The 25,046-nt window shown below is 47.9% G+C and overlaps 1 protein-coding gene, 1 long non-coding RNA gene and 1 pseudogene across 2 annotated transcripts; 1 reads left to right on the top strand and 2 right to left on the bottom strand.

Moving 5' to 3' along the window:
- Positions 1–2,398: 2,398 nt before the first annotated feature.
- LOC124658915 lies at positions 2,399–5,603 on the bottom strand (annotated as a pseudogene).
- Positions 5,604–16,841: 11,238 nt separating this feature from the next.
- On the bottom strand, positions 16,842–19,859 carry LOC124665320. Its single transcript, XR_006990544.1, has 2 exons — positions 19,772–19,859; positions 16,842–17,631 (listed from the first exon to the last, which is right to left on the bottom strand). It is a non-coding gene; the product is annotated as an uncharacterized LOC124665320 (long non-coding RNA).
- LOC124665319 (calmodulin-binding receptor-like cytoplasmic kinase 2) lies at positions 17,221–20,462 on the top strand. Its single transcript, XM_047202736.1, has 6 exons — positions 17,221–17,584; positions 18,126–18,325; positions 18,433–18,601; positions 18,881–18,970; positions 19,406–19,704; positions 19,785–20,462. The coding sequence occupies exons 1-6, from the start codon at positions 17,326–17,328 to the stop codon at positions 20,097–20,099; spliced, it is 1,332 nt and encodes a 443-aa protein (XP_047058692.1). The 5' UTR covers positions 17,221–17,325; the 3' UTR covers positions 20,100–20,462.
- The last annotated feature ends 4,584 nt before the right edge of the window (positions 20,463–25,046 follow it).

Here is a 25,046-nt window from a genome sequence, read left to right as displayed (position 1 = left end):
TCGCGTGACCAAAGGTAGGCGATGGAGTTTTAGGCTTCCGAGCCGCTGACGCGTAAGGCCCGCGTCTCTTCGCGTCGCTTTTCGTTGTGTCCGGCGTGCCCGGAGCGTCCCCTGTGGGGCGGGGACGGGGCGCTGGACACCGTATCGGGCAAAGCCGGGAAAAAATCGGCTTTAGGGGACGCACCTGGGAATGTTTTTTGGTCCGGCGCGCCTCAAATCTCTTTGGGGATGGTTTGGGGGACGCGACTGGAGATGCTCTTAGTGCTGGCCGTATTGAGCAGAGCAGCAATCATACTTAGAGCATCTCCAGCCGCGTCCCCCAAAACGTCCCCCAAAGCAATTTGGGGCGCGCCGGACAAAAAATCCGTTCCAGCCGCGTCCCCCAAAGCCCATTTTTGTCCGGCGCGGCCCGATACGGTGTTCGGCACCCCGAGCCCGTCCCCGTCCCACAAGGGACGCTCCGGGGACGCCGGACACAATGAAAAGCGAGGCGGGGAGTGGCGGGGCCGACCCGTCAGCGGCACAATAAATTTTAACCTAACCGTCGCCTACCTCGCGACGCAAGTTATTGGCGCGCAGCGACGGTGAAGTTCCCGCAGCGACGGTGCAGCTCCCGCAGAGGCGCAGCGATGCGTCCCGTCGCACCTAGCTCTGCGTGCCGGCGTTAATGAGCGCCACCGCTCCTCCGCCTCCCTCCGGCCTATAAAAGGGCTGCCTCTCATCGTCCCTCTCACACACAAACCCTAGCGCCTCTCTCCCAAACCCTAGCCGCCACCATCTCAACAAGACTCGCCGCTATGTCTGGTAGAGGCGGAGGCCGACCTCGCGGCCGTGGTCGTGGCCGCGGCAGAGCTGAACGCTCGCCGTCGCCTCCCACGCCGTCGTCTTCATCGTCGGAGATGGACGTCGAGCCGGACGTGCAGTTCGAGTTCGTCCTCGTCCTCAAGGGCGACCCGCGCGGCATCCAGAGGCTGCCGGACTCCTTCCCCGAGTACGTCGCCGGCGACGACCGCCCGCGCACGATGCATCTGCGGGAGGCTTCGTGCGGCTACTACCGGTGGATCGTCGACGCGATCTACGACGCGCGCGGCAAGATGTACCTCAACATCGGCTGGGAGAAGTTCGCGCGCCACCACAGCCTCGAAACCGGCTTCATCCTCCTGTTCTCCTACTTCGGCGACGGGGACATGAGCGTCAAGGTCTTCAACGAGACGCGCTGCCGCCGGGACTACCACAACGATAGGGACTACCACGGCGACGGGACCGACGAGGAGGACGACCGAGTGTTGTTTCTTCGCGGCGAATACGTGCACGGAGGTTTCGGCTGTTCTTCCTCGCAAGAACCAACAGGGGCACCGTCACCAGCCTGGATTTTCCAGTTTCGGTGACTGTGTGTGCCCTCGAGTGTTCTTTCTTGGCAGCGAACACACAAAACCTCCGATGACCGGCCTAGTTAGGTTTAGTTTTTTTGCAATATTATATATTTGTGTCCACCACGGTTCCACTATGTATTAGTTTGTGAAAACCATGTTCCTAACTATGTCTTCGTGTAAACCACGTTCCTAATTATGTATTAGTTTGTGGAAATTGAAATAAAAATGCCAAAAAAAAGTATTTTAAATGTTTGGGGGAGGTGGCTGGGGAGCGACGTCCCCCAAACGCGGCACGAACAAAACACGTCCCCCAAACGCTCAATCCGGCGCGGTTTGGGGGACGCTTTTAGACGCGGCTAGAGATGCTCTTAGCCATCTCCGAGAAACCCAGCTGACAAAGAATTTCAAAAAGATAAGGCCAAGACAGCGAATCAAAGGTGCGGGAGATATCAATTCTCACACACACCTTTGCACCTTCTGGAGTTGATCTGCCTCGCCACCTACCTGTGTTAGCAAGAAACTTGATAAACCAACTGGTTAGAGATGAATAGTTTACCCATTTGATTGCGCAGACTGTTCGTGAGATTTTTTCAGAATAGCTAGGACAAACTGCGCAACAAGCATATTGGTCTGTAATCTCCAACTTCTATGGCATCCGGTCTCTTGGGTATTAACATGATCATCGCACGATTTAATCTGCATTTTCTATGCCATATAAATTGTGTGGTGAAGTATTCCTCCACACCTTCTTCCTTTCTTTCTTGTCGTCTCCGGTAGCCACTATAGTGAGAATCAAAACTGAGCGTGGTTTCTGGCTAGTCATGTAGGACCCAGTGATATTTGTGGCACCATATGTAAAAAACCATAAAATTGTTAACACCATCCAGATAGTTGACAGTTCACCAATCACTATGGTAGTGGATCAGGACAAGAAGCAAACAAGCCATATTAAGGATTCGCTCACTACAAATAGAGGTAGACTGAACTGATAGCTTACAGTATCAGAACGGGCGAAAACTAATGATTCCTACTGCTACCTATCAGGGCAAACTAGGAAGTGTAACATTGTCGAAGGTGAGAAAGCTGATACGCCCATTATCAACTTGACAGAATTTAAGAGGAATGCCCTCAAACTTGTTCTCCACGGTTTCCAGTTCATCCCTTGAGGGTGGCTTGTCTCTGCACATTAATTAAACCATAAAATTGCTGAAGCTAAGCCCTATGTGATGCCAAGTTTATTCATAAAATGTAGCCTTGTGCGAATCTCCTTAGGTACTTATATAACTTCTATGATAGTTTTGTTCCGCATTTTGTGGCTTGATGTATCTCATTACCTACTGTATGATCAGAATCAACAATTCCTTTGGGAAAATGTTTGTCAATAAAATGAGAACGTATGACAGGGTGTGACTAATGAACACATGATAAGCAAACACGTGAAATAATGATAGTAGTACATTTTGATTGCAGGACAGGGCTCAACTAACTGTAAATCTGCTAAGAAACACCATCAGCTTTGTTACCAACCTTAAATTACTTCTTCATACAGTTTGAACATCATAACCACTCATATAATGGAGCAAAAATAAATCCATGTGCACAGAAAAATAATTAACACAAAACAAACATCCATGTGCACAGAAAGACAACCTATAACACCACATAGATAAATCCACGAAGCCTAAATATACAAATGTTTCAGAATATATTTGTGAAAGGGGGTGACAGCAGACATTTCAAACAAGAGATAACTAAAATCAAATCAAACACCCAACAAACAATTTATGCACTTGTGTCAAATGATAATTAATTTAGTGATTCAACTACTACATCCTAAACGAAGTTAAACCATGTGGCCCTAGTGTACACTGGTACTAAACAGTTCAAATGTCATGAACTACTGTAAAAATGCACAAGTTATAAGAGTAAATGCACAGGTTTGTAAGTGATGAGAGAAGTAAGATTACCTTAGCAGACATAGGAGGAAAGTAGGAACTCCTGGGCATGACTTTTTAAATTTGCTGTTTGGTAGATGAACTTCAAAGGATGGATATATGCATTTCTTTGAGAAATTTGGTGATGTCTTTGCAGGCATCATTTGCTCTATCGGAGCAACGTTCGAGTGTCGGACATACTCTTGGGAGAATCGGTGACTTCACAAGCGCCGCTATGCTTCATTGTCCAGGGAACACCATACCGTCCAACGATGTAACCAAGCACCTTCAAGTGCTTGTAAGCTTGATAGGCATTCCAGGAGCACCCGTAATTTCCCCCAGCAATCTTTTTATAGATTTCCTCCGATCGTATCGTTTCATCCTCATCGTCGAGAAGAACCAGTGCCCCTCTTTCTGCCAAGAAGCTGCATAGTTCGATCAGCCAGCAAGCCTCAAATTGCAAGCCAAAGTATTTGAAAACATAAACCATGCCACACAATTCATGCATAATCACCAAGCTATGAGTTCTCAAGTGTTTTAGTGCGCCATCATGTAACTAGTACATAGTGGAGGTTATAGGAAGGAATATTGTCGAGAAGAACCAGTGCCCCTCTTTCTGCCAAGAAGCTGCATAGTTTGATCAGCCAGCAAGCCTCAAATTGCAAGGCAAAGTATTAGAAAACATAAGCCATGCCACACAATTCATGCATAATCACCAAGCTATGAATTCTCAAGTGTTTTAGTGCCCATCATGTAACTAGAGCCTTTATTCTCAAACAAGTTGGGGTAGGCTAGAGTTCAAACCCATAAGATCTCGTAACCAACTCATGGTTCTCGGCACATGGATAGCAAGCTTCCACGCGGCTCTTTCCATGGCAGTTCTTTGGTGATACTCCAGTCCTTCAGATCTCTCTTTACGGACTCCTCCCATGTCAAGTTTGGTCTACCCCGTCCTCTCTTGACATCAGCACGCTTTAGCCGTCCACTATGCATTGGAGCTTCTGGAGGCCCGCGGCGGCCTGCGCTGAATATGCCCAAACCATCTTAGACAATGTTGGGCTTCTCTGCAATCGGTGCTACCCCAACTCTATCTCGTATATCTTCATTCCGGACTCGGTCCTTCCTCGTGTGGCCACACATCCATCTCAACATGCGCATCTCCGCCACACCTAACTGTTGAACATGCCGCCTTTTAGTCGGCCAACACTTAGCGCCATACAACATTGCGGGTCGAACCGCCGTCCTATAGAACTTGCCTTTTAGCTTTTGTGGCACTCTCTTATCACAAAGAATGCGAGAAGCTTGGCACCACTTTATCCATCGGGCTTTGATCCGGTGGTTCACATCTTCATCAATATCCTCATCCTTGTGCAGGATTGACCCCAAGTATCGAAAGGTGTCCTTCTGAGGCGCCACTTGCCCATCCAGGCTAACCTGCTCCTCCTCGTTCCTAGTAGTACTAAAACCGCACATCATGTACTCAGTCTTAGTTCTACTAAGTCTAAAACCTTTCGATTCCAAGGTTTGTCTCCATAGTTCTAACTTCCTATTGACCCCCGTTCGACTATCATCGACTAGGACCACATCATCCGCAAAGAGCGTACACCATGGGATATCTCCTTGTATATCCCTTGTGACCTTATCCATCACAAAATCAAATAGATAAGGACTCAAAGCTGACCCCTGGTGTAGCCCTATTTTAATCGGGAAGTCATCGGTATCGCCGTATGCATAGGAAGGAATAATCAAGTTGTTCAAATATGAGTAATCCGGGAAATGCTGCATTCTCCAACACCTGGACATGGTGCATTGTCTCAGGCATTATGCCCAGGTTTATGGACAAAGCCCGAATGGGCCACAAAGAGCACATTACAGAGCAAATAACCATGCTACATTCCTAGGGCATTTGATCGAACAGGTGGCGTACCCAATCTCCTCGACGTTGTAGTAGAGCTTGCCGGCCCTGGTGACACCGGTGGTCAGCCAGAGCTTCCCCTTGCTGTCGAGCACCTTCGCCTCGCCGGCCTCCTCCACCCACCGCGCCCGCGACGCCACGTTCCTGCGCCCACGCCATGCAGAACCCGATGAAACTATCCACAAGCGCACCAGCAGCAGGACGAACAGACCAACCGCGAGACGAGAGCACGCACCTGAACTGGATTCTCGAGGACGAGGGCGCCTCGTCGGAGAGGAAGGGGTTGAGCTGGTGCTCCTCCCCGTCGTCCTCGGCGGCCGCCGCGAAGGCAGCCCCCGGAGCGCGGCCCCTTCGCCGCCGGTCGCGTGGCGTGGCCGCCATTACTCGGCCCGAATTACTCGGCCCGTCACACTGGAAAAGGGCCCTGACAGGTGGGGCCCAAGATAGGAAGAGACGTGTTTCTTTTTATTCTCGTCTTCTTTCTTCCCCTTCGCTTCCAACAGCCAGAGGGCAGGAGGCCTCGAGTGAAAAGAAATTGAGCGCGCGGCGGACGGTGGCGGCTGCGTCTTCTGATCCTTCGATCGAGCTTCGTTCCCCGGGGTAAGCGCGGTACCTTCGCCCCTCTGGATGCGTACCCGCTCCGCCCGTGTCGATCTCTGCGGGATTTGCCATCGCGGTACTAGGCGTTGATCCAGCGAAAGCTCTCGCGGATGGCGAGCCGATCCTCGATTTGGTCGTCGTGTGGTCCTTAGCTCGAATCCGTTCGTTACTAGGCGGAGCTCCACTGGATTCGGCGCGGCGACCATAAGAATTGGGAATTAGGGGCATCTGCGGGCGTGCTGTTCGTCCCGTGCTCTAGCTTGCCTACGGTTATCCAGCTTGATCCGTTCCTACAGTCACTATGTGGGTCTTGCTTGATCGTCCCGTGGTGGTCCATCCCGGCTGTGGGATTGAGCAAGTCGTCGGGTCAATTTTGTTACAATTTGTGATTTCGGTTCACAGCCCCGAATGCCTTCTTTTTTGGTTCAACTTCCATCACGAACAAGTAGTTAGATTTTGCATGTTTAGCCCTTGGTGGTTTTGCCGAGATGTTTCAGAAGTTTAATCCAGGTGTTGATGTCCTTGATCTGTTATACATTCACTACTTATTTATGCTGCTAGGATGGTCACAAGTTGGTGCTTGCTGATAGTTGATGACATATAGTTGTCTTAAAAGTCGGTAACTGTCAAATCATATCTCTTTCAGTCTGAGGTTGATCCGGGAGCTGAAGAGAGCATGAGTACTGCCAGCGGCGCACGATGTGTCTGCAGAAGGCATTCACAAGATGAGTCTGCTGATAAGGTCATTGTGAACTTGGTCTCCCCAGCACCAGGGGTGGCCAGCAGGCGTGGAGTATCCACCTCTCACTCTGGAGCACGCACCTCGCCCATCGATGTGGAAGCTCTGGATGTATCGGCTTCACAAGTGCCTCCTCGGGTACGTTGCGTGCTGTTATCTTGAACTGAAGAAGCTAGTGCTTGAGTTTCCAGGAAGATTGTTATTGTGTGTAATTGATCTCATGACATTTTAGGTTCATATAGATTTTTCAGAAGCATGATATTATATGTGCACTTTTTTGAAAGTTTCTGCTACCTGTGCTTCTGAGGCACGCAACTGTTCTTATTAACAAGGAGTATTATAACCTAGTCATAACACCGAATAATATGCAACATTCCTGGCACTTATATTGAATCAACTTGCATGTTGCAGAGGAGGAATCCGAAAATTAGGAGACAGCCCGTGACAGTAGTTGATCTAGAGGTACATGCTACCCGTGAAGGTTAGTTTCTTACTACACACACTGCATTCCGTAGAATCTTTTTTGGCTTACAGAAATTGGTTGGTAATTATTTCATCAGTCTATTATGATCTGCCTTAGCATATTCATCCGGAACACTGCATTCCGTATAATTGTTTTGGCTTAAAGAAATTGGTTGGTAATTTCTTCATCAGTCTATTATGATCTGCCTTAGTATATTCAAACGGAGGTGAACTAACCAATTTGTAAACAACACACATAGTTTTTGGAATTTACCTATATCATGCTGCTAAGATGACTGACTCTCTAGTGGCAGCAGATGTATAAGCTATGCTGAAATTGTACATGTGAACCTGATTTTCCTAGTTTCCTTATAATAATTTCTTGTTATAAGCTGATTCATATATATTGATGCTGATTCTGGAAATCACAAAGGGAAGATGTAAAACCGTTTGTCAATATATTGTCTGACTATATATTCCCTTTTCATTTTTTTTTTTTGAACAAAATTCCCTTTTCATTTAAGCCTCCTTATCTGCCTCATTATTGATTCAATCGGAAGTATTTCTTCATGATGATAATCCAGCAGACATTTCTAATAACACAGGGAACAAACGTCAGAGAGCTTCAGCTGTGATAAACATCTCTCCAGAAACAGGGGAAGGGTCCAGCTTGCAGGTATCGAATGGACCTAACTCTCTTAGCCATAAGATCCAGTTTGATGACTGATCATTTATTAGTTGTTTCTCTATCTTGTCCTCTTACGTAAATAGCAGCTGGTATGTAGTGCATGATGTTTTCCCCTTGTCCTTGTAGAATTTTGGTTTATGTTGTCCTTTCAGTGGCCTGAGAGGATAAACACATTACATTAAGTAAGTATTTTTCTTGGTCTGTTCAAGTCAAAGAGAACACTCATACTTGCAGTTCTGGGATGTCATATAGATCCTTGATAGAAAGCTGACAGCTAAGATCCTTTGTTGGCACCGACAACTGGATTCTGTTATGTATGTGCCTGTACCAAAACATGTTCATTATATTCTTTACGCTAAACGATATTTCCACCTCAAGAAGCTACTCTGTACACTCAATCATTGTAGGACCCTGCTACATAGCGGCGCCGCACAAAACGTCCTCCGTGCGGCGGCTCGCATGCTGAATGTTTAAGACGGAGACAGCCCAAATGTGCGAGTGAAATACGGTGTGTCAGCCTGTCAGGTACTACATGCAAGCACAGTCTGTCGCTTCAATCTTTCCTTTGTCCTCTCTCTCTCTAAGCCGACGCCCGGCGAAGAAGGTGCCGCAACGCATGCCGCAGTTACCAGCTCCATCGCCATTGATGCTCGAGGTGGTGCAAAGCAGAGCATCGCGCCGTCGTCGAATACGTTCTGCTGCTGTTGCTGGAGGTGCGGCCTTGAGTCGTACCCAGACTGCTCTGGCTCACGCTAAATATGACCGCGCGCAGCGCGGTGCGCGATCCCGCCGTGCAGTTCATGGCGGCGAGGGATCTCCTCGCGGTAGATGCCATGGCACATGCCGTGCCGACGGGAGCTGCTAGAGCTTGGCATGGCTATGAACATCTCAAAGAGTGGACCGACTGTAGCCATCACCGGCTAAGATCAACTCTAAATTCACAAACGCTTAGATGGATGAACAGTCTGTACTTCCCATGCATCATAAAATTGGACGAATGTACAATCTCTGATCGAACTAATGAGCTCGATGTGCTTTGCATAAGAGACTCAGAGTGATCGATGAATTTCTGCATCGATTAATTCCTAATTCCTTCATCTTCAACTAAAGGGAGATCACAGATTGCATCGTTGTGCTACCGAATTGGTAGGAGTCAGATCCATCAAATGTGGATAGACATTTTGGGAGAGGAGCATCCATCAAATCCCATCTAGCACACCGGAGGAGCTCATCGAGCTCATGATGTCCGGAGGCGGAGGTCGCCAGGTACCTACGCGGCTACGCCCAGTTGTGGCCGAAGGGCGAGGAAGAGGCACCCTGGGAGGCGCGTGCTGTCATCCAGCTCCTGATTCGGTGGTACAGTAAGCTGATGTCGGCCATCAGTGCATCATGCCGACGAGGCCATGCACTATATGGCTCAGAGCAATGCACTCCAGCCGGCGCATGGCTACCAGGCGTCGACCTGTATGCAAAGTTCATCCAAAAAAAAATACTCCGTAGAAGAAAGAGTCAACGTTCCCAGCGCGCTGACCAAAGGCACGTAGCAAAACTGTCCAAAAAAGATGGGTACGCAAGAATAGACTAGGAATTATAAGTTTAGGGTGCCAATTCCTGGGATTTAGAGTTCAAGGTTCAATCCTAACACCCTTTGTAACTTCAAGGTTTATTTCAGACTTTACTCTTACTTAATCGTCTTTACTCATTTTTTTACCTTGAAATCTAGCCTAGCTCCCGCTGATATCGCTGCCGTTGTACATGCCAGGGTGACGAAAACGAGCTGCTGTGTAAGAGCATGTCTAACAGACCCCTTAAATTTCTGCCCCGTATAACACGAGTAGAGGGCCCTGTATTCAATTTCGATCGGCCGAAAATTTGTCCGAGCTAACAGACCCCGTATCCCTAAACTGTAAAAGAGAATATTCTAGGAATATACCAAATTAATTTTCTTTTCTTTTTTTCCTCTTCTTCCTCCTCTCCTTCTTCCTCCTCCAGCCACTCCCAAACTATGATGTAGCATCAAATTGAACAGAGAGCAATTGACCGAAATTAACAGTAGAACAAATGAGGGCTGGGTACGTGTTGCTCTGACTCCCAGAGATTTGTTTGCTCCCAGAGACGAGCTGAATTGAGAGCAATTGGAGAGGTAGCGGAAGCCACACGCGCATGTGGATTGTGGAGAGCTAGCTGAATCGAGAGATAGCGGAGAGCAGCTGAATCGCGGGCTAGCTGAATCGAGAGCTAGCGGAATCGGCAGATCGGCGTGTTCAACGACGCCTTCCGCGCCGCGCTCAGCGACCCCTACGCCGCCATGTCCGGCTGGGTCGCCGCCTCCTGCTCCGCGCCCTGCTCCCGGCGCAGCGTCGCCTGCTCACCCACCGGCGCAGCCGGCCGGGTCATCGAGCTGCAGCTCCCGTGCCTCCGCCTTGCGGGCTCGCAGGATCTCGATCTGGCGCGATTGACTGCGTGCAGGAGAGTCAACAAGGCGAAAGCAGTTGCGATTTCCTGAAATTTCAGCGCGCCACGAGTGGGGGGTTGGCCCTGTATTCAGCCTCCCACCCCGCACAAGTAAGGGGCGAAAGCCCGCCCCGTAATCGAAAACAGCAAAAATCGGAGCGGGGGCCGTTTTTACGAGGTCTGCTAGACGGCCGGGTAGAGCCGAAACCCGTATAATGACGGTTATTATACGGGTTTGCCCCTTTTACGGGGTCTGTTAGACCTGCTCTAATCACGGACGCGCGTGCATGTGCTGATCGCATGTGATTCTGTTACCGAAACACTAACGCCTAATCTCAATTCCTCAAACCCAACTGATTTTTCTAGGTCCAGGCAGATATTTCGGGGCAGATTGTTGTGCCATTCCGTGATCTTCGGTGTTTAATTACTAGAATAATTCCATGTACTACAAGACGATTGTGGCTAATAAAATGGAAACAAAACAACAGACGATCCAAATCCAAATAGACACGTACGTCCTGCGATATAAAGGGAAAGAAAAAAAGGAGCAGCAGATGAGGCGATGACGGCGCCGATGGCTGGTAACAAGACCTATGACTTCGGCACGGACGTCCTGGTGGATATCCTCCTGCGGCTCCCGCCGAGCTCCCGTCGGCGGGTCCGGCTGGTCTGCCGGCACTGGCGTGGCGCCGTGGACAGCCGCACGACGGAGATGCAGCTCCGCCACGTCACGACGCTCGTCTCGGCCGTGGAGAACACGGGGACGGGGAAGACCACGGCGTCCGGGTACGTCGTCGACGATGACAGCTCGGGATGGCGCGGCATAAAGCTGTGGACGAGTGACGAGGATGTGCACGTGGTGGGCACATGCAACGGCCTCATCTGCTTCTGCAACGACGGGAAGCCCGGCGGCGGCGTCTCCCTGCTCAACCCGATGACCGAGGAGCAGCTGGTCGTCCCGCCGCTGCCGCCGTGCTATCATCACTCGTCCGGATCGGGACAGTGGCAACCCGCGCCGTGGGTGCGCCGCTGGCACGAGGCGTACAGCTTTGGTTACCACCCGATCACGGGGCGGTACAAGATCGTGCACGTGGATCTGGCGTCGGAGCCGATCGCAGTGCAGGTGTTCACGCTGGGGGAGGCGTCGTGGCGGGACGTGCCTCTGCCAGCCGCCGTCGGCGCGATCGGCAACCTGGGGAGCGGCGGCCTCGTCAGCGTGGACGGCACGACCTACTGGCTCGCGAAGGACGGGGACGCCGGGAAGGTGGTGTCGCTGGACCTTGGGGACGAGCGCCTCCACGCGTCGCCGCTTCCGGTGACCACGAAACCGGGCGTGTGGCTGACGGTGGTGCACGGGAGGCTCGGCGTCGCCCTCGACCGGAACGGCAAGACGGACGTGTGGGTGCTCGAGGGAAGGCGATGGAGCCGGCGGTACGAGGTTCAGCTGGACGGACAGCAGCGGCTCACGAGCCCGCGCTTCGCCCACGGCAAGTACGTCCTGACGGAGAAGGAGGTGACGGAGCGGTGGCGCCAGGGCTCAGTCATCTACGGGCATAGGCTGACCGAGAAGAGGTCGTTGATGCTGTGCAATGTGTCGCGGAGCAAGGAGCCGGCGGTACGCGGCGTCCAGGGATCCATCGACCGGGCGTTCGCCTATGTGCCTACCATGGAGCCGTTGAGCGGCTGGGAATAGCATTTCACAATGCATATATCCCAAGACGAGTAGCTGATTTTTTATTATTATTCTGAAACAAGAGTAGCTGCAGTTTTTGAAGTTCTCGTTCGTGATTGGAACTGTCGTTTTGTGTTGGGTAAGCACAATTTAGTTGCCTCAGATATATTGCTTAAATTGTGTGCATCTTTGGTCACTGCAAACTGAAAGGTTAGACATGTATTGTGATTTCAGATTGATGTACTCCTGTGAAATATATAAAATTCGGATGTTAACTTCACTGGTGTTGTAAAGTGCCGCTTTCAGCCCGTTAATACCAATGAGGGCTTAGGATGCCAAGCTTTCCTGAATATAAAAGCAGCAGAGGATTTGAACTGTTCAGATGATCAAACTCGACAACAGAAGAGAGTAGAACCATTCGTCGTTGGTGTCCTAATCCATTGCATTAATGAAACTTTTTGTTCAATTAAACTCGACATGCACAAAGCCGCGTGGAGTGGGTTTTTTTTGTGGAGAAGATCATGCTAAAGATGGGATTGACCAGCAGTGGGTCAAAACTAATCGTGGCATGTGTTACTACGGTTCGGTACCGAGTAAGAATCAATTTGGAAGAAACTGAGATCATTACACCATCTAGGAGACTCTGTCAAGGGACCCTTTATCACCAGATCTCTTTCTTTTGTGTGTAGTAGGGTATCTGGATTGTTAGCTAAAGCGGAGACGCAAGAGGAGCTTGTCACCGTCAAAGTTTGTTGTGATGCCCGAAAATCTCTAAATTATCATTTGCGAACAACACTCTCAACTCATGCAAGCTGATGGGGCAAACGCTGGTTCTGAAGCATATTCTAGATGAGTAATGTCTTGTGTGCGGACAATTGGTGAATGTTGCTAAATCGAGGATCTTCTCTTCTTCGGTCCAAGTACATAGGTGGAGCAATTTGGGAGGTAAGGAGGTGTTACTCAAAGCAATTTTCTTTGAACCGAACACACATAGTACATGGCCTCAAAGCAATAGCACAAACTATAACATCATATGTGATGTTGGTAATTAAAATTTCTCATGAAATTTCTAGAGGAACCATATCAACGATGTCAAAGTATTATTGCGGAGATGGTGCTAATCAGAAAATGATGCATTGATTAGCTTGGTGGAAAACTTGTGTGGCAAAAAAGCAAGGAGAAATGAATTTTCAGGATATCCATTGTTTCAACTTAGCCTTGTTAGCAAAAGAGGCTTGAGATTGATAGCGGAGCCGAATTCATTATGTTGTACAGTTTTTCGAGCTAAGTACTTTCCATCAAGAGATCTTCTAAATTCGAAGATTAAAAGTGGAAGCTAATTTACGTGGCAAAGTATATGGGAAATCTTGTAGACTTTTAAGAAGGGCCAATATGGAGAGTGAGACAAAGTACATCTATCAGTATTTTGGGGAACGTGAGTGGATCCCAAGTAGCCATGCATATGAGTATTAACACCAAGGGACATAACGTGTTGACAAGAGTTAGTGAGCTTATTAACCCCCAAAACAATTCTTGGGATGAGCAATTGGTCTATCAATTTTTTTGGACAATAGATGCAAGAAGAGTTATGAAAATACCATTGCCCAATCATGGTATGGATGATTTTGCTTCCTGGAAATTAACAAAGACATGTACTTTTCAGTAGGCCTGCTTATTTTGTGGAATGGGAAAATAAATTTGGGAATAGGGTTAATCATGGAGATCAACGAAGGACGAATGATTTCCCCATGTGGGGAAGGATTTGGAAACTCAGAGTTCGAAGTAAACTTATGATCTACATATGGAGAATTATTCAAGAGACTTTAGCATGGAGGGTGGTACTAGCAAACCGACATGTGAAGGTTAGAGCATAGTGCTCTTTATGTTAATTGGAGACTGAAGATGTGAATCATATGTTATTTGTATGTCCTATAGCAAGGATGGTCTGCAATCTTTTGGGTCTGGAATAAATTATTTAGGCACAACAAATCACACGGAGTGGGGATGTGTTCAGGTACCCGAGCTTGTTGTTGTGGCGAGCTGAGTGAATGGTAATGTTGCTCGGCAACAAGATCGATTGATGCCATGTGCTTTGATTTAATGGCTACCAATTCTCCAATAGCTAAAATGAAGATGGGCGTATGGGTGAAGCCGTTAAAGGACTATGTTAAAATCATTGTGGATACTTCATATGACGTTGATCTTCTACGAGCCACAACACGAGCGGGTAATCCGTGACGATTATAATAATTTTGTAGCAACGAGAATTCTAAACTTGAGCATGTCCATGACGCAATGTCAGCGAAGGCGCACGGGATGAAGCAAGGATGATCCTTGCACAATCCATTGGATGCAATCAGATCATACTCAAGTCGGACAACCTTGAAGCGACTAATATTGTGAGGGAGAGAGGCAACTCTCTTAGCATTGTTGCAGAGGTTATAAAATATTACTGCTATCTAGCTATTGAATTTCCAAAAATTATTTTTGAACATTTTTTTTACTATGAACACGAGTTGTGTAGCTTACGGGTTAGCTAGGGTAGCTAGGGGTGGATGTAGCAAGTTTGGCTCGGTAACTCCCAAATTTTTTCATTCCACTTTTGATGGATGATGTAACCTCTATTTCAAATGAATAAGGGCATGTACAATGGTTATATCTTAGGGATGACATGTAGGATAATTGATAACATGGAGGAGAGAGAAATAGAAAAAAAGAGGTTTGTCTTCTCTTAGCTAAGAGATCATCTCTTAGCAACAATCTCTCTCACCACATATTTAGGGATGTCTCATTACTAGAGATAAGACTAAAAGAATGGTCTATTGTATATCATGTTTTGTTGTTATATCTAGACTACGTGGCGAAGTTAAGATAAGACGGTCTTATCAACCATTGTTCATGCCCTAAAGTGAGTTTAAGTTGTGAAAGAAAATGAAACAACATTGTTCACAACAGGTTTGAGAACTCTGGTAGAAAAGGAAAGTCTTATGGTCGACGGAAGCGGTCCTATGGTGGTTCAGAAACTTTTTTTTCACAAAACAAATACTACTATTTCTACCAAATCATAGATAAATGCACCCACCATGGAACTATGGAAGCATAATGTTGTTGCATTGCATTAGTGTATATTAAAGGAAACCCAAATAACAAGAAACAAGATCTGCTTCATAATAAAATCGAAGATTAACATCCGAAAATATCATAGAAAAATCAAATCGTAGTAGTTAAAACCGAATCACACTTAATTTGTGTTAGTTATACCAGAAAACAAATCCATAGTTAATGGTGAATCCCACGTTAGTAGGAAACAGATCGCTACCAGACGCGAACTACCTAGTACGGAGTAGTAGCCATCCCTAAAAGAAAAAGAAACAACCCAACAGACGATGCAAATCCAAACATGTTGCGATCAAAACCGAAACAAAAGCAAGGAGGTGCATAGCAGCTGACGGCGACAATGGCAGGTGAAAAGACGCATGACTTCGCCACGGACGTCCTGGTGGATATCCTGCTGCGGCTCCCGCCGAGCTGTCGGCGGCGCGCACGGCTTGTCTGCCGACACTGGCGCGGCACCGTCGACGACCGCACGTCGGAGATGCGGAGCCGCGCCGTGAGGACTCTCATCTCTGTCAAGACCGGGCTGACGGCGTCCGGGTACGTCGTGGACGACCTGTCGGGATGGCGCCTGAGAAACAGGTGGGCTGGTAGCGGCGGCGTGCACGTGGTCGGCACATGCAACGGCCTCATCTGCCTGTGCGACGACGCGAAGCCCGGCGGCGCCGTCACTCTGGTCAACCCGGTGACCGGCGAGGGGCTGGTCGTGCCGCCGCTGCCGCGCCACCGCTCGTCCAGACGGGAAAGCTGGCACGAGGCGTACAGCTTCGGGTACCACCCGTTGACGGGGCGGTACAAGATCGTGCACGTCCCGGGCTACCTGGACCCTGCAGCAGCCTCGGACTCGATCGACGAGGTGCAGGTGTTCACGCTGGGGGAGGCGTCTTGGCGGAGCGTGCCGCTGCCGGCCGCCGTCCGCGCGATCGGCTGCCTGGGGAGCGGCGGCGTCGTGAGCGTGGACGGAACGACCTACTGGCTCGGGATGGGCGGGGTCGACGGGAAGGCCGTGTCGTTCGACCTCGGGGACGAGCGCCTCTACGCGACGCCGCTTCCGGTGAAGGCGAAATCGGGCGTGACGCTGACGGTGGTGCGCGGGAGGCTCGGCGTTGCCCTCGACAGGGATGGCAGGACGGTGGTATGGGTTCTCGAGGAAGGGAGATGGAGACGCCGGTACAACCTTCGGCTGGGCGGATCGCAGCGGCTCGTGAGCCCGCAGTTCGCCTACGGCAAGTACGTCCTTACGGCGACGACGAGGGAGGAGCGGAAGCCGAGGGAGCCATGGCGCAAGGTGTCAATCTTGTACGGGCATGAGCTGGGCGAGAGGAGGTCGTTCAATGTGCTGCAGAGCAAGGAACCGGCGGTATGCAACGTCGACGGCTACATCCACCGGACGTTCGCCTACGTCGAGACCAGTGAGCCATTGAGAGTTTACGAGACGGCTCCGGTTACTACTGGGAGCAGCGTTTGACAACGCGTAGCCAGGACGAGTAGCTGCAGTTTTTAAGTTCTCAATCACCGATATTAATATACTGCTACCAGTTTTTAAGTTCTCATTTGGATCCAGTTCCCTCAGATACTCCTAATATATTATGTGCCCCTTTGGTCTCTCCAAATGGAGAGGTCAGACAAATATATAGATTTCAGATTGATGCTTATAAAATCCGGATGTTAACTTCACTTGTTGTAAAACGCCCGTCTTCCGCCCGTTAAGACCTAAACAGGGTCTTATAGGTTGTCAAACTTTTCTGAATATAAAAGCACCAACTATCCAGCGTCTGAAATGTTCAGATGATCAACTAAAAACGCTATAGCAGAAGAGAATAGAACGCTTGGTGCTTCATTGACACAGGACGAACCCTGACATTGCCAACAAAAAGAAGAAGAAAAAAAAGACGAAACCTGGTTCAGTTTATTAGAGAAAAGGGGCCACCAACGGTTCCACTGCAATATGAAATAACATTGTACACAAACGGTTCAGGAATCTGTTAGAAAAAGGAAGCCTTATGGATGAGTACAGATAGCACTGATGAACTCAAACTACAAAAGAGGAGCAGCTTCGTGTTTCAGGTTCTCAAGGCGCTTCCCATATGGTTCAGTTACCAACACACTGAATCCTTCATCCACATTAAATTACTGGTCTGTGAGCTGTAGTTTTCGTGCATGCGTATACCCCTGACTTCACTGGCTTGACCTTATAAAACCCAAATAAGCATTCCTTTCATAGTTATTGAGAGGTACGGGCCGGGTCAAGCTTGAATCAGTCTATTGCGTTTAGGTCCACAAAAGTTATAATGAAAAGAACCAGACGGACGTGCTACCTTGTTATGTGGGAGCAAGTTTTCAACGCCATCTTCTAACCCCATTTGACTGTGCTATGCAGGGAGCACGCCATGGAGATCTCTCTGCGTCCAATCTTGAGTTTCAGATAAAACCTGGCATCTCCAGGACACCCACCTATACAGCTCGTTCCAATATGTCTGACAAGAAGGCCAGAGGAACAAGTTTATTCTGGGAAGCAGCTGCTACGATGATTGCAGGGGCATGCGCAAACTGCTTTGCTCCTCACCGATCAAAAATTAGGGAGGGTCATGTTAAACCTTCAGAGGATGCTCATGATGTGTCCACTAGTTCTAGTAAGTTCAGTTTTCTTCCTCTGTTCATCTATCGTGTACATGTGATCCTACAGCATCAAATTGTAATTGCATCAGAAAAGAAGGCATGTATGTTTAACTTGACACTTAGTCAAATAAGATGCGGAAGGCCATCAAAATTTGATCCATGTAAAAATGCAAAACTGTAGCATAAAACAACAATAAGAAGTCAATCCTGATCAAGGCCATAACTTCTGGGTTAAGTACCATATATACTCCGGAGCAACAAGGAGTAATACGGCATGGTGTTTCATCTTTCACCAAACCAGCATGTTAACAGCTTTTAGATAATTCCAATTTGCCTCCGTCCTGTTTCCACTAATCCTGGGCAGACATAAGCATATAATTCTGAGTCCGTCAAGATAGCATTGTAGTTCAATTAATATTTCCAATCCACGTAGTTTTGTTAATAATTATTCTGGTATTCTAATTCATCAGTGTGCATCATGTATTTCTAAGATTAGCTGTTCCATTGAACAAGCAAAGCTAAGTGTGCTTAATCAAGGTTTCCAATGGTTTCTAGCAGTCTCAAGAATTTCATCAGTAAGCAGCACAAGCACTAGCCAGCACAAGTCATGGCCAGACCAGTTTTCATTTCAGGAAATCTGCCTGGCTACTTCAAACTTCAGTGAACAAAACAAAATTGGGCAAGGAAATTTTGGCACTGTGTACAAGGGGAAGCTCAGGGATGGATCCATCATAGCTATAAAGCGAGCTAAGAAGGTTTGTGGGTGAATTTCTGAACACACTGAAGAGCATGGATCTTATTAACAGTTACTTCTAGCAACCAAATGAATGAAATCCTTTCACGTAACATCTGGAATTGGTAGAATATGTATGACAGGCACCTATCTGCAGAATTCAGAAGTGAAATCCAGACACTATCGAAGGTCGAACATTTAACCTTGGTGAAGTTTCTCGGGCATCTGGAGCATGAGGAAGAACGCTTAATTCTGCTTGAGTATGTCAGCAATGGAACACTCCGTGAACACTTGGATGGTAGGTCAAATTTGCTTGAAATCAATATTGTTAAAAACATGTACAAATAGAAAACCCACTTAGGCTGTGGGACTCGATGAAATCAAACATATTCTAGTAAATATTTTCTGTATACAACTCGCTAAGTACAGGTTAGTACTCTTTTTTCGTAACTATACTTGCTCTACTCGGTCTTCTTTGGGCTCAGCATGTGTCTTGCAGGATGTAATGCTATTTATCTGTCAATACTTTCTGTTAGATGTATAAAAAAATTAGATCAAAACCTTTGTCACTGTCCAGGATCACGAGGGGAACCATTGGAATTTTCTCAACGTCTCAACATTGCCATCGACATAGTTCATGCTGTTGCCTACTTACACGGATACACAGGTACTACGCTCTATGTCTGCATGACAAGACCAAAACCACTCAAACTCAATCAGTGCATTTGCTATCCCACTGAGCATACAATTTTCAAATTCTATCTCATTTTCAAATACATGTTTTGTTTTATTTAAAAATGTCTGTTGGACCTACAAAGGGGAAAATATGCTTTGTTATAGAAACAAACTTACAGATAGACTTCGCATATAGAATGCATATGTTGGTATTCCTACTTAATATTTGAGGTCTCAAATGCATACATGACCGAAACCCTGAATGTCTAGACGAATCATCACAGGTCACGAATTCAGCACATGTTTATCATAATTATTTCAACATGATGTAAATATTTTGACATATTGAACCTCTAAAGAGTGTATCTACATCCAAATTATCAACATCCTAATGTCTAACAAACGTTTATCTATGATGGGCATGCAGACCACCCAATCATCCACCGTGACATCAAATCATCCAACATTCTGCTAACTGGCCAGCTGAGAGCAAAGGTGTCCGACTTCGGCTTTTCGCGCCTAGCCCCGGACGACGCTGAAGCCACCCACGTCTCGACAATGGTGAAGGGCACGGCAGGATACGTGGACCCTGCGTACCTGCACACGAACCACCTCACCGACCGCAGCGACGTCTACTCCTTCGGCGTCCTCCTCGTCGAGCTCATCACCGGCCGACGCCCGATAGAGCGCAAGCGCGGCCGCCAACAGCGCCTCACGACCGAATGGGTAAATCTCCACCCATAACCAGCAGTTGAAAAGTATGTATCGCAAGTAAGGTGTTCGACGGAATTACCGTGTGGGCGCAGGCGCTGCGCAAGTGCAGGGAGGGCGAGGTGGTGGTGGCGATGGACTCCCGGATGCGCAGGACCAGCGCGGCGGTCGCGGCCGTGGAGAGGGTGATGGCGCTGGCGGCCGAGTGCACGGCTCCGGACCGTGCGGCGCGGCCGGCCATGCGGCGATGCGCCGAGGTGCTCTGGTCTGTCAGGCGCGACTTCCAGCACGAGCAGCAGCGAGCCGCTGCTGCCGCTGCCGCTGGCGCGGGAAAGTTGCGGCGCCATGGCTCCACCGGTGCCGCCACGTACGGGTCGTCAGCAGTTCGGTCAGTTGGGAGTTTGAAGTAGTTGGAGAGGTCCATGCTTGCATTACTTGTACTCCGCATTACCGCTCGACGTGTGATTAAGTGATTTTGACAACCGTGATAGTACCGATCATGGAAGTATTGTCCAAGTTAGGGTGTCTTTGATTTGGAGGATTTAAAACAGAAAAAGAAAACGGACGAGAGCAATTCTTGCAAATTTCCCAGAAACAAATTTTGAATCTTTTTTGTGTTGCTATGATGCATTGCTTTCAGCACGTGTATTTCATTCTCTTCCATTATCTTCTTTGTTGGGCATGTGAGAACTCAATATGTACACAATTCAACAACATTTGAAATCCTTGATTTTGAAATTCAGATTCCGAATAGAACATAACATCCCAACAAACCAAACTATTTGAATTTCATATTCAGGTGATATTTGTCTTTTATACTTATGTGGACCTCGATAAATTTCTAGAGTCGGGGTAAACCTTTCGGGGGGTCATGATTTTTCCCACACAATCATACCCACGCTTTGAGTAGCATTCCATCCAAAGGTGTGTCAAGATCATATGTGGATAGGAGTGAATTCATCTCGGGTTGTATGGCCTTGGCGCGGGCTCGTGTCAAGGGTCCACTTGGGGGACTTGGTGGTCTTGATGGAGCATCGTCCGTAGGGCGGGCTGTATCAAGATCTCCATGTCCACCGCATCACAAGGGTTACCCATCCCCACCCAAAGCCTCTCGGTGTCACGTCATTATAACCATCACCACCGAAGACGGAGAGCACAAGCAAATTTTAAAGATGAAGGATCCATAAGCCTTTGTTTAGGCCTATATACCACCTCCCAATTGATCTTGCATTTTTCGCCACCGATTCCTCGTGTGCCCTCCCACAAGAAAGCACACTCGATTTTCTTCATGCTTGCAAAGCAACCCGGGGGATGGCGATGGGAATGAGATAAAAGATTGGTTGTGTTGTGAGGACGGACTAAATAACCCCCCCCCCCGGCGGGGCGGCCATGATAATGTTTTTTTCCATCCCAAGTGACAAGCTTTCCAACAAATTTATCTTCAAGCGGTTGAAAGTCCACCCTCTTTAGTTTCCACACCGAAAGCAGAAGGCCTAAATATTTGATGGGGAAGGTTCCATGTATCACCAGCAAACCATTGAGAACCTCGTTAAGATCAATGTCATGACATCTAATGGGAACCACCATGCTCTTTTGAAAATTTATTGCAAGACCGGTAACTTCACCAAACATAGTAAGAATTGATGATAGGTTTTGAATGTCTTCTTCAGTTGGGTGAACAAAAATAGTCGCATCGTCATCATAAAGGGATGTTCTCATCACCGTTTCGCACCCTATAATCTTGTGGAATAGCTCGTGTTGAGTTGCTTATTCGAGGATTTGCTTTAAGGGATGAGAGCAAGGACACACGGAAGCGGAAAGGGGGCTCCTTGTCTTAGCCCCCGTCAATGCTTAATTGGCACCTGGCCATTCAACAACACTCTTAAGGAATAAGTAATATGAAAAGCGGCGATCCAATCACGAAAACAATTTTTTTAGTGCTACTCTCCAGCACTTTGTATTCTTTCTTTATACCAAAAATCAATAAAAATATATGCAGTGAGGAAACTCACTGTACAGCTTCAAAAAAAAATCACGAAAACAATGGCAGGAACCCATGCTGCTTGAGGAGATCGAAGATAAATTTCCATCTCACTAAGTCAAAAGATTTGCGGATATCGAGTTTGAATAGAAGGGTGGGAATTTTGCTCTTGATGAATGCACTTTGAGAATTGGAGACAAGCTCGTTCATGGGGGAGCAAGACTATGGGTGATCGCCTTGGATATGATTTTGGTGAAGGCATGAATCAAGCTAATAGGTCTATAGTCACAAATATCTTTAGCCCCTCCATTTTTAAGAAAAGAACAATGTTGGCGGATTTTATCCATTGAAGGTGACCCACTTGAAGATTGTTGATTTTTTGGATGGCACTCATGACGTCAACTATTATGGTCTCCAAACGTTTCTTAAAGAACATCTCGGTGAATCCATCGGGTTGGGGCTTTGTCGAATGGAATTAGGTTTATTTCATTTCGCACTTCTTCCTCCAAAAAAAAAGGTATCAATTCCACCCATGTCCACATTGCCCAAATTTTCCACTAGCTAGGCCTGTCGTAGATGAGTTTGGCACCTAGAATGTAGGAGCTGGTGGAGGTGGAACTAGAGTAAGAGGTAAAGCTTTGGTGGTGTTGTGTGGGTCTTTGGCTAATTTCTTTGTTCGCCAAGTGTAGTTAGTTTGTGAAATTATTTCTACATTCAGTAGGAAAGAGACTGGTGGCATGATGACTTGTTTGGATACAAACTGTCCAGTATAAGTGTAAAATTATTTCTATTTAAAAATTTACATGCATTATGCATTATGTGACATTTTCCGATAAAAAGGAGTATATTAATATCGCAAAGATACCAACTACATCTTGCTTATGCACCAACAAGATGTTCAAAGACATTAAGAACGCACATGTGGGAAGCAACACTAAAAAAGAGAAGAAAAAACAAAGACCCCGTCGGGATGATGAAACACTCGCAACAACAACACTCAAACCACCACCGAAGACAACACCAAAAGTACAAAAGAGGTTTTCCAAAAGAGATGCCTCTAAGAGCATCTCCAATAGTCTTCGTATAATGGATTGCTAAAAACTGGCTATACCAAGTGGAGAGAAAAGATTTAGCAATCCAAACCAAGTTGAGCTTTAGTGTAAGGACAAAGTACACGTTCACCATCGGTGCATGAACACTAGAACACCACCAGAATCAAAAGAGCATCAATGTTATCTCGCAAATGCCACCATTGCCACCATTGTTTGGGATGTAGCCTCTCGACGCCAAGATTTGATCACGCCAAAGCTCTAGATAAGCTCGACCCTTCTCATCTAGAACACTTGGATCTATGAACATGATCCTGTTATCACCAGAATTTGACCGGATCAGAGGTGGGCCGCGATTAAGATGGGCTTGAAGGATATACGCGGAAGAAATACATGAATCGGCCTTGTATACAAAGTTTGGGCTAGTTTTCCCGTGTATCTGTAAATATAGTAGGATACGTGTCGGTTAGTTAGAATTTGGCTCGTGCACGGTTGGGATTATTCCCACGTTGGAAAGTCTACGGACTATAAATATGTATCTAGGGTTATTGAGAAAAACAACAATCACGTTCATCACAAACCAATCTAGGCGCATCGCCAACCCCTTGTTTCGAGGGTTTCTTCCGGGTAAGCATCATGCTGCCTAGATCGCATCTTGCGATCTAGGCAGTACACGTTTATTCGCTGTTCATGCGTTGCTCGTGCTGAAGCCTTGTTGATAGCGAGCAACGTAGTTATCATAGATGTGTTAGGGTTAGCATTGTTTTATCGTATCACATGCTTTCGCCCATGCAACCCTTAGACGTCTAGCCGCCCTTACACCTATCTTAGGTGTAAGGGCGGCACCTCGCTTGATCATTATTTAGTAGATCCGATCCGTTATGATTGCTCCTTGTTCTTCAAGGATTAGTTTAATATCTGCATAGTTAGGCCTTGCAAACGGGTTGAAAGATCCAGTAGCACGTAGGGTGTAGTTTGCTAGCCCTAGATGAGATGTTCCGAGGATCAACTTCATGTTGGTTTTTAGGCCTTGTCTAGGGTCGGTTTATTATCACCGTGCGTGGCTGCCAGGCTCAATCACGCGTAGGATGTTCCGATTATGTGGTGAAAACCCTAAATCGTCGTAGGTTGTTTTAGCTTTATATTGATCAAGCAGGACCACCATGTGATCGTATACCTCATACGAATCATGGGTGGATCGGCTCCTTGAGCCGATTCACGAGACAACTCCGAGAGCCGATCGAGGCTCGTATTTAATGTTTACGTGTATGCCATGCAGGAAACTAAGCGAAGCAAATCCATCACCTTCCCGACCGGTATAGGTCAGGTGGCACGCCCTTGCACCGAGCATCGGACGTGCGTGCCGAGGCTTTGCGGGCCGTCGCTCGAGGGACCAGGGCCAGCCGCAGTCCTGGGAGCCTCCCGGCTCTATCGTGTTGCCCGTCGCTGCTCGCCGGTGGGTTTCTGACCGCAACACATTCTGGCACGCCCGGTGGGACAGTCTTCGACATCAACTGCATCGCCATCTACATCTGAGATGGCGGAAGGTACTCCATTCACGTACGAAGACCTGACTGAGGAGCTCAAGAAGAAGTATGACGAGGTCAAAGCTATCCTCGAAGCCGACCTCATCGGCTCTTTCCAGAGAACCCGCTCACACGGCATCAGGTGGAAAGGGTTCTCACCTGAAGGCGCGCTCGATGGAGTGGACCTGTCCGCCCCTTAAGAAGAACGCACCGAGTCTCCGCGTCGGGAGATTAATTTCATGGTGGCTCATTCGCTGCACCGCCATTCCGAGAGCCTGGTGAACACTTTGGAGCGTGTCGCCCTTCGGGTGATCCAAGAAATCATGAGGCATCAGCACTCTCCGTCAGGACCTGCTCTAGGGACTCACCAAGGTGAGATACCACTCCAGTCCCGACCACCGCTGCCGTTCGCGTTGGCAGCACCAGAAGTGCCGAGTTCACCGGCATTCGTCGTCTACAAGATCGGTGGTGACCCTAGTGATTACCAGTTCTTGTATGAGGCGCCTAAGGAGATCCCTCACGGGTACACGTGCACATACGTGCCGGACCGCAATGAATCGGGCACTCACGAACCGGACCGCAACAGCAGGGACTTCCGGAACAGCGAGGAGGAACTTCGGGAACGGATCTTGAGAAGCGTACGTGGCTAGCTAAGTATGCCACTCCGACGAACCTCCGAGCTCAACTCCTGCAGTTGGCTCGAGCTTGAGAAGCAAGCGTGGCTGGCTAAGTATGCCACTCCGGCCGAATCTTCGTAGTTCGACTCCTGCAGCCAGCACCGCGGATCGGATCGAGTACAAT

This window comes from Lolium rigidum, chromosome 6, assembly GCF_022539505.1.
Source record: "Lolium rigidum isolate FL_2022 chromosome 6, APGP_CSIRO_Lrig_0.1, whole genome shotgun sequence".
Taxonomy (NCBI): Eukaryota; Viridiplantae; Streptophyta; class Magnoliopsida; order Poales; family Poaceae; genus Lolium; species Lolium rigidum.
Note: the sequence above shows the minus strand (reverse complement) of the source record. Positions and strands in the feature narration are given on the sequence as shown.